The sequence below is a fragment of the Salvia miltiorrhiza genome, chromosome 2, assembly GCF_028751815.1.
Source record: "Salvia miltiorrhiza cultivar Shanhuang (shh) chromosome 2, IMPLAD_Smil_shh, whole genome shotgun sequence".
Lineage (NCBI taxonomy): Eukaryota > Viridiplantae > Streptophyta > Magnoliopsida > Lamiales > Lamiaceae > Salvia > Salvia miltiorrhiza.
In genome coordinates, this window is record NC_080388.1 from 50,020,375 (window position 1) to 50,031,081 (window position 10,707).

Consider the following 10,707-nt stretch of genomic DNA (forward strand, 5'->3'; position numbering starts at 1 on the left):
GATTATAAGAATTTCAATTGGGGATTCTCAAATTCAAGTATAATTAGTAGAAATTCAATTGGGGATTTTAAAATTCAAGTTTGATTAGTGAAAATTCAATTGGGGATTCTCAAATTCAAGTATGATTAGTTGAAATTCAATTGGGGATTCTAAAATTCAAGTTTGATTAGTGAAAATTCAATTGAGGATTCTCATATTCAAGTATGATTAGTGGAAATTCAATTGAGATTCTCAAATTCAAGTATAATTAGTAGAAATTCAATTGGGGATTTTAAAATTCAAGTTTGATTAGTGAAAAATCAATTGGGGATTCTCAAATTCAAGTATGATTAGTTGAAATTCAATTGGGGATTCTAAAATTCAAGTATGATTAGTGGAAATTCAATTGGGGATTCTCAAATTCAAGTATAATTAGTAGAAATTCAATTGGGGATTTTAAAATTCAAGTTTCATTAGTGAAAATTCAATTGGGGATTCTCAAATTCAAGTATAATTAGTTGAAATTCAATTGGGGATTCAAAAATTCAAGTATGATTAGTGAAAATTCAATTGGGGATTCTCAAATTCAAGTATAATTAGTAGAAATTCAATTGGGGATTTTAAAATTCAAGATTGATTAGTGAAAATTCAATTGGGGATTCTCGAATTCAAGTATGATTAGTGGAAATTCAATTGGGGATTATCAAATTCAAGTATAATTAGTAGAAATTCAATTGGGGATTTTAAAATTCAAGTTTCATTAGTGAAAATTCAATTGGGGATCCTCAAATTCAAGTATGATTAGTTGAAATTCAATTGGGGATTCTAAAATTCAAGTATGATTAGTGGAAATTCAATTGGGGATTCTCAAATTCAAGTATAATTAGTAGAAATTCAATTGGGGATTTTAAAATTCAAGTATGATTATTGGAAATTCAATTGGGGATTCTCAAATTCAAGTATAATTAGTTGAAATTCAATTGGGGATTTTAAAATTCAAGTTTGATTAGTGAAAATTCAATTGGGGATTCTAAAATTCAAGTATGATTAGTGGAAATTCAATTGGGGATTCTCAAATTCAAGTATAATCAGTAGAAATTCAATTGGGGATTTTAAAATTCAAGTATGATTAGTTGAAATTCAATTGAGGATTCTAAAATTCAAGTTTGATTAGTGAAAATTCAATTGATGATTCTCAGATTCAAGTATGATTAGTGGAAATTCAATTGAGATTCTCAAATCTATACTATATTAAAACAGCAGTTTTCAATTAGAAATTGATTTCAAATTGATTTCAATGGCGATTTTGTGATTTCTTCCAAAGATAAGGTCTTATTATATATACACAAAAAGTAGATTAAACTTAAATTACAAATTACAAATCCCACATGAAAAAAATGGAGTATGCACTAACAACTGCTTTTACGTGCAAATGTGTTGAGAAACTGCAATTGAATTTAAGAAAAAAAAAATAGCAAATAGATTTGTGCAGCAAACTAATAGATTTTAAATTTATTTTCTTTAGTCCAAATTAAATTAAAAAAAAAGCTAAAATTTATATTTGAAATCGATTTTAAAACTGAGTTAATTGTTTTTAGTCATAATATAATTTAAGGTTTATTTGTAAACTACATTTTTCTTTTTATTTCCCTTTTCTTTATCTTTTATTTTGTTTATTTTATTTCATTCTAAAATTGTGAAATTTGACCACTTATAAAATATTTAACATGAATATCAAATTAAAAGTCATGATAAGAGCTTTAATTTGATATATTTTAAATAAATATTTAATTTAAAATATAAAAATTATATGTATTTAAAGATTAAATTTTAAAAATTCTTTCTCCCCACTCATCTTTTTTTTTTCGAATAAATTTTCAATTATTTTTATTTTTATTTTTACTTTTTTACTTATTTTTTTGTCTTTTCATAATATCAATTTTTACTATTGTGAATCTTTCTTTATTTTTTATTTTTATCTTTTTCATAATATCAAATTTTATAATTGTAATATTCAATTGAAATATATTTAGTTAAAATTAATTTTTATTATATTTATGAGTATGATAATTGAATTAGTATTAATTTTTATATAAATATAAAAAATAAAAAATATTTTCCCGTGCATTGCACGGGATGCAAATGCTAGTTCAAGTATAATTAGTAGAAATTCAATTGGGGATTTTAAAATTCAAGTTTGATTAGTGAAAAATCAATTGGGGATTCTCAAATTCAAGTATGATTAGTTGAAATTCAATTGGGGGTTCTAAAATTCAAGTATGATTAGTGGAAATTCAATTGGGGATTCACAAATTCAAGTATAATTAGTAGAAATTCAATTGGGGATTTTAAAATTCAAGTTTCATTAGTGAAAATTCAATTGGGGATTCTCAAATTCAAGTATGATTAGGTGAAATTCAATTGGGGATTCTAACATTCAAGTATGATTAGTGGAAATTTAATTGGGGATTCTCAAATTCAAGTATAATTAGTAGAAATTCAATTGGGGATTTTCAAATTCAAGTTTGATTAGTGAAAATTCAATTGGGGATTCTCAAATTCAAGTATGATTAGTGGAAATTCAATTGGGGATTTTCAAATTCAAGTATGATTAGTTGAAATTCAATTGGGGATTCTAAAATTCAAGTTTGATTAGTGAAAATTCAATTGGGGATTCTCAGATTCAAGTAGGATTAGTTGAAATTCAATGGGGGATTCTCAAATTCGAGTATGATTAGAAGAAATTCAATTGGGGATTCTCAAATTCAAGTATGATTAGTTAAAATTCAATTGAGGATTCTCAAATTCAAGTAGGATTAGTGGAAGTTCAATTGAGAATTTTTAAATTCAAGTATGATTAGTGGAAATTCAATTGGGGATTCCCAAATTCGAGAATGATTAGTTGAAATTCAATTGGGGATTCTCAAATTCAAGTTTGATTAGTGGAAATTCAATTGGGGATTATCAAATTCAAGTATTATTAGTGAAAATTCAATTGGGGATTTTCAAATTCAAGTATGATTAGTGAAAATTCAATTGGGGATTCTAAAATTCAAGTTTGATTAGTGAAAATTCAATTGGGGATTCTCAGATTCAAGTATAATTAGTTGAAATTCAATTGAGGATTTTAAAATTCAAGTATGGTTAATGGAAATTCAATTGGGGATTCTTAAATTCAAGTATAATTAGTGGAAATTTAATTGTGGATTCTCAAATTCGAGAATGATTAGTTGAAATTCAATTGAAGATTCTAAAATTCAAGTTTGATTAGTGGAAATTCAATTGTGGATTCTCAGATTCTCAGATTCAAGTATGATTAGTTGAAATTCAATAGGGGATTCTCAAATTCAAGTATAATGTATCTTAAATAAAAGTTCATAAAAATACCTTTAATTTCATATAAAATATTTAAAAAATAAAATTGAAATAAATATGATATTAACATTTAAAGAATAACATACTAATAATAAAATCGTAGGTCGTGATAAAATTTAAGAAATAGTAATAACTTAGTCTAATTGGTTGAAAAAGATCAGTAAATTATTAAAAAAATTCAAACTGAAAAAAATGTGAAAATAGAAAGAAAAAAAAAGCTAAAAATGACGAGAATGAGAAAAAAAATAACATTTCAAAAAAATTCAATTGGAAAAAAGATGCGAAAATAGAAAGAAAATTCAAACTGGAAAAAATGTGAAAATATAAAAAAAGCTAAAAATGGCGAAAATGAGAGAAAAAAAAAATAACATTTCAAAAAAATTCAATTTGGAAAAAAGATGCGAAAATAGAAAGAAAGAAAAAATGGAAAAAAGCAAGAAATTACAAAAATAAAAACCTTGTTGTAGAGATTTGAACACACGACCTTGCTGTTGTAAAGACATGCAATCAACCAACTGAGCTACACTTTAGATATAAATACTCTCATCTATATGATATATATACAGTTAAGTTCGCTTATGGGTTGTGCTTACGGTGAGCGCGCCCTCACACAAGTTTGCCCCCTTTTAATTAAAGGAAATACGAATTGTTGCCCTAATTCTCGTCTTCAAGCGCCGCACTGCAACTTTTTCTTCCAAGTCTCCTTTTTTATCTTCTGCAACTTCGTCTTTGATGTATATAGTTTCTTCTTATTTTATATTGTATTTTTTTTCTGGTATCACCTGCAGAATCTGATAGAAAGCATCTTTGAGAAGAGTGTTTTACCATCTTTCTTTGGCGTCAACCCCAAGACAAACGCCGGGGACTTTTTTTTTCCAGCCATTCCCGATTTTAAACGCAGATTCGAAAAGCTCTTCATAAGATCAGTCCAGATCCATCTTCACCGGCGTGTTTCCGGCGACGATGCGTTCATCAATGGGTTCTCTAGATTTTGGACCAATGTCGGGGACTTTTTTTTTGGCACCATTTCAGAAAAACCAAAGCTCTATGGACAGAGCATGATTAATCCAAGCTGATTCCACGTTCACCGGCGTATTTCCGGCGCCGGAATGAAAATCCGGCATTAATTCAAGGTTTTGCTTCACTTTTTCATGAAAACTTGTGCAGGTTCAGAGAAAGTACAATGGGTCCCATTGATTAACTAGGGTTAGAATTATATTTTCAATTTCTTTTATTAGATAACTATATGTTAATTACAAGTTTGCCATGACACATGGCAAGATCCTAACGGGCTCATGTATTACATGTAATGCACGAAGGATTTTTCCGTTAAATAGAAAGCTGTGGCATCCGCGAACTGTGTCCTTGGATTGTGGCCCACTATGATGCACGGATTCTTCAAAAATTAGAATATATAGCGAATTAGATTCTTTTAAGGTGCGATTCTCTCGGATTCTCGTCGGATTCACATTCGATTCACCACGTGGCGTATCTTTTAAAATAATTTATAAAAATAAACCGAATTCACAAATTTCATAGGCGAAATTCACGTATCTCGTGCACGAAAGGCCTACATGAGGTTATTTTGATAATTTTATTTTCAGTTATGACTTATATATCGGACTAATAATATTTGAATCGTTATAGTGTTGCTCAATTAACTTATATAATTGAAAATGTTTAACTTTTGAGTAAAATAAAATGTAAATTACATATAATTAATTTAAGAAAATTTAAATTGTATATATTTTATAAGCATTATATATCATAAAATTTTAATAATTAGATGTATCATTGTCGAATCGCACCCTATAATTTTTAAAAATTCATATTCTCGTACTCGTATCGTATCGCCCCCGCATCCGCACCTCCGTACCTATGCAACATAGGTGGCCCATAACTCTTGAATTCTAGTATTGCTTTGACATTGTTTTGTATTGATTATTCTATTGGGTTTGTGTTATAGGAATTGATGTGCTCGACATATATATATATATATAGTAGTTGATACCTTTCAGAATTGGTCATATCTTCTATTGCATCAACATCTTGTACTTTGGTTGACTTTGTATGTTGTCTGACTTGTACGTTCTGACTAAATCAAGACAATTGGACAATTGGATGAGTTTAGTAACTCATCCACTACATATAATTGGTCGTGCCACTTGAAACTAGTTGAGTTTATAATTAATTGGCGTCATACATATAATAGGGAGTTTTAAATTTGAGTCAATGAGCAATTCTAGCCCATGCCACTTAGTGAAAACAATGCTAATCATCTATACTAGACATAATAATATAAAAAAAAGTATTTTGGTCACAAAATATAGATTTCCCTATTATATATTCTTATTATAGATTTAATTTTAAAAGTAATTGTGTAAATTATTAACTATATATTTAAATAATAGTATATTAATTCATTAGATATTAAAATATTGCAAAAATATATTCACTAATTACATTACTACCTTATCCAAAATATATTTGATACGTATTTGAAACTCTTTTCAGAATCCTGAAAAAATATAAATATTCTATAAAATCTAACTACTTAATTATGATAAATGAAAATAATAATAAATTAATATATAAATAAATAGGATATACTCCCTCCGTCCCATTAATAAAGTCATAGGTCTTTTGGTCACGGAGATTAATGAGAGGTAAATTAATTGTAAAAGTGTTGTGGCCCACCACTATTAGTGTAGGTGATTAATTTTGGAATCTTTCTATTTAATGCTTTACTTGAATTTTGAATTTAATTTCTAAAAATTTGAAAAATTTAATTAATCTAATTGAATTCATTTTTTTTTTATCCAGATTTTTTTTTTGGTTGATTTTTTATTAAACCTGTCTTCATTTATTGCTTATCAACACATAATCAAATAAGGTATAGAAAAGGGGCGGCTACTCCCCTTTAAACACAAAACTAAAACTGTAAAGATGAAAAAATGGGCGCCAACTGAAATTTTTCATTCATAACTTTAATTTCCCACCAAATTTTGGGATTACAACCTTATAAAAGGTGCGGTTCTTCCAGAGCACAAATCATACACAAAAATTGTCTTAGAAACTCAAAACACAAAAAAAAAAAAAAAACCACAAGATGGGTAGAAGGAAGGATTTAACAAGTGAGGAAAGGCAAGCCATGGCCTTCTTTCTTCTTCAAAATTCAACAGATGGGAAGCTCCACCATGGGACTATCACTGCTGCCATGGCAAAGTGGGGGTGTTGTCGGAGCTCCGTCTCGCGTTTATGGCAGGCTGCAAAAAAGGAGCAAGCACAAGGTCAGTAAGTCTTTGTTCAAAGCAAAAAAATCAACAAATGTAGAAGAAAAAGAGTGCAAATAGATTTAGAACTCATATCTAGTCTAGAGTTGCACAAAAGGGGAACCATTCGAAGACTAGCAACAGGTATAAATTGCTCGAAGAGTACAGTGGGTAGATGGAGTTGTTGAAGGCATAGACCAACTGAAGGAGCAGTTGGGATTACATGATGATGCATATGAAGCAATGGAGGCAGCCTTCAATCAATTGAGCATGATTGAGACTGCCTCCACTTAGATGGAGGCAGCAACATATGCAAGAGGAGAAGAATGCAGTTTTTTTGTAAAGATGGTAGTAGCATATTGAAGGTGGAGGAAAATGCCTATTTTTTGTAAAGATGTAGTGCAAGTACAATCAGTTGTAAAGATGAATGCATAGGAATGCTTGTAAAGAAAAATGCATAGTTTTTTGTAAAGTTTAATGCATAGGAATGCTCCTAAAGATGTTTTTTTAACACTCAAGTTTTTTGCATAAGTTTTTTGTAAATATCAGTTTTTTGGCAGGACAAACAAGAGGGACACATCCATCATACCAGCAATAACAATGAAACAAGAGGGACAGAACTCTCATACCATCAATAACACTCAAACAAGAGGAACACTGCCCTCATACCAAATATAATTAGGCACAAATCTTGAACCAGGGCACACACCATATGCAATCACATACAATTAGTCACAAGAAATAACCAGGGAAGCAACCATCAATAAACCAAATGGGGACACAACCCACAATCTCATTTTTTGACATTTAATCATAGATTTTTTAGCATTATAGGGAAAATCAAATGAGCAGCAAGTTCATCATCTCAGCATTCAGTCCATCTACCACAATTTCACTCATGGAAACAATAGACGAACACAGCGGAATAACAACACAGAGGGCCACACCTCTCATACGAACAGGACACAGAGAAACACAGAGGAACAACAGCACAGAGGGTCACACCCCTCATACCAACAGGACATATACGATCGCAAATATCGCAACAATAAGAAAGATCTCACCCTTTCAGAGCCGGAAACATGGTCTCCACCATCCTTCGCAACAAGGGGGAGCATCGGAGCCACCAGTCGCCGCCGACAACCTCTTCCCGCTCGCGCACAACGTCGTCCCAACTCTCCGTGCATAGGAGAGAGTCTAGCTCCGACTCTTGCGCCTTCATCGCGGTAGAGGGGCGGCGATAGATGGGCCGCCGGAGCGGACTCCTTGGAACCCTCGAATCCTCCATGAAAGCACCACCGACGGAATCCTCAGAACCCTGGAATCCGCCGCTCCCCTCATAGAAAAAACCAGACGACGGCGACGGAAACGGAGGTATATTATCAAAGAATTCTTCGTCCTCCGAATCGGGGACGAATTCAGAGTTCAAATATGCCGACCAACCCATATTATCGGCCATAAACGCGTAGATCTAGGGTTCCAGAGAGAGGGAATAGGGGGATTGGGGTTTTGGAGGAGGGCGGCGCGGATGGAGGCTGAGGACGGAGGAATCTTAGGGTTTCGGAGGAGGGCGAGGGTGAGGACGACGAAATCTTAGGTTTCGGAAGAGGCGGCGCGGATGGAGGCTGAGGGCGGCGGTATCCTAGGGTTTCAGAGAGTGAGAGAGGCGGAGAGGCCAAGAGAACTTTCGAGAGAGAGAGAGGCTGAGAGGCCGAGAGAGTGAAAATCAAGATAGGGTTTGTTTTTTTTGTTTCTTATTTATACTTTAATTAAGGTGCAATTAATTAGTGTATTTTAAAGCCTAATTCTTTCCTTATTTGGAAGTGGGTCTTTATTATTGGGACACCCCAATAAGGAAAGTGTGTCTTCAATAATGGGACGGGGGGAGTATCTCATATACACTAAATTGTATATAAAGGTTATCATACCTTATTATGTATTACCTCCATCCAACAAGTGTACCACTTGGACACACATTTTGAGAAAATAATTGGTACATATTTGTTAAGTAGAAAGAGAGAAAGAAAAAGATAGAGATGGGGGAGAGGGAGGGAGAGAGATGTCATCGGCTAGCGGCGGAGTTGCCGGAGGAGAATGCGGCTGTTGTCTCAGAGAGAGGGAGCGAGAGTTCGAGAGAGAATGGAGAGAGAGAGAGAGAGAGAGAGAGAAAAGGGGCTGATTTTAGAATTTTCATTTTTTTTCTTCAGGCGGGTCTGGAGCGGGTTAGGGACAGTTTCAAGTTCGAGTGGGATCTGGAGCGGGTCAGGGACGGTTCGATGTTCGGGTGGCGGGCAATCCTATTGCACCATGCAATCAAAAATGTAATGTATGAAATATTCATACATCACAAGTCAAATACGTGACAAGAAAATGCATTTTTATACTCTCCATAGGAGATGAAAATGCAATACTGAAACTTAAACAAATTAAACCTTTTTATTTTTTCAAGAAATTAAAACAATTAAACCTTAAAACTGCCTTTGCTTCAGAGACTGGAAAGTAGAAATGGCAGCAATATTAAAGCTCAGTCCTATGTTACATGGACTGATGTTTACGCAAAGTCACCGCCGGTGTCTCCCTCTCTACGACCATATTCACGAAACGTGCTACGCTGTTGCACCTACATATATAATTCATGTTCCAAGACCAATGGCTTTAATTTAGTCAAATACCTATTTGTTCATGACTTCGTGTAAGTAATTGGATTAAATTCATTACTTTCCAAATACCACCAAAGCGTATTAGATCCATCCAAACAGTTAAATTCAAACTGTACAAATCTCAAATGAGGAATGGAATGTAGTATAAATCAGCCGGCCTTAGTATGTTGGAAATATCGTTTTAGCAAAAAAAAAATAAAAATTCTGGTGTTCAATCCTCACCGCCGCTCCTTGAAGAAGCGTCGTAGAATACATCCTCCTCAACAGTCATCACCATCTTCGTCGCGATCGGAATCACCAGCCAAGAGGAGCATGGCCCCTCCGACGAGCACCAAAAACCCTACGGTCTCAAACGCCGTCTTCCAGCCCGATGACGGCTGCCTGACAAACATCCTGTCGCTAAAACTGTAGAGCAAATTGAGCCTCCCGCCCCCGGCCACGTCATAGCTCAGAATCTTGCGCGATTTCTGGCCCATATCAAACAGGCTCTTCACCGGAATCTTCACTTTTCCGACGAACCTGTCGCCTAGAGTCCTCCTGCACACCAGCTTGACCGTGACGCTGAGTCCCGGGCGGCGGACGGTGGACTCGCTGACGGTGTAATGGGCGACGAAATTCCACCTGGGATTGGTGCCGCCCTCGTAGTCCACGTGGCTCTTCTTGGTGGTTTTGGACTCTCCCTTGAGCGAGACCTTGGCGTACACTTTCATCCGACCGCTGGTTCGGACATCGGGGAGATGTTGGGCGGAGACCAGCGTGATTTCGAGTTTTCTGCACTCCATTAATGCTGTCTCTGTAGAGATCTTTTATTTGGAGAGGAAGAAGGAAACTGGTGAAGTGGTGGAATTGTCGGCCTCCAACTCGACATATAACTTGATAATGCCTTTAACTAATTGGTTCAACTAACTAGTTTCTACTATTATTATAAGGTTTGGCCGGTTTGTGATGAGAAGACTAATTTTTCACTCATATAAAAATATGATTGTGTTACCTGATTTTTAGGTAACAAGTTTAGGTTAATCTCCTTATTTGATCTCGTAGATTTGCAGCCATAGATTTCTCTTTCATGCACAATCGCTTTGCCGTGTTTCTTTTTTTCCGTTGAAAAAAAGATGCTTAGAAAATTGGTATTGACGATGCACTAATTTATTTTGTGGATTAAATGCTTAATTTTGATGAAAAATTTGAATGACATGATTAGTCTACGTTCTGATGAGTATATTTCATTGCTCTAGATCGAATTTTGGTCATTTATATTGAAAATGAAGGATTGAAGTTTGGGATAAGATCATATGCATGCAGAGGCTACTTACTACATGTATATACCATATATATATATTAACACAAATTAATACTTATCGAGCTGGTTTTGTTTAAGAATTTAAATTAAATTTCTAATTTTATTAGACCTTAGAGGCGCT

At 33.6% G+C, this 10,707-nt stretch overlaps 1 protein-coding gene across 1 annotated transcript; it reads right to left on the bottom strand.

The window, feature by feature from the left end:
* Nucleotides 1-9,546: 9,546 nt before the first annotated feature.
* Nucleotides 9,547-10,068, bottom strand: LOC131009670 (protein SRC2 homolog). The gene has a single exon (XM_057937082.1). The coding sequence runs from the start codon at nucleotides 10,066-10,068 to the stop codon at nucleotides 9,547-9,549; it is 522 nt and encodes a 173-aa protein (XP_057793065.1).
* Between the last annotated feature and the right edge of the window lie 639 nt (nucleotides 10,069-10,707).

Coding starts and splice junctions, on each gene's coding strand:
- LOC131009670 (XM_057937082.1), bottom strand. CDS start 10,068: ATGGAGTGCAGAAAACTCGAAATCACGCTGGTCTCCGCCCAACATCTC.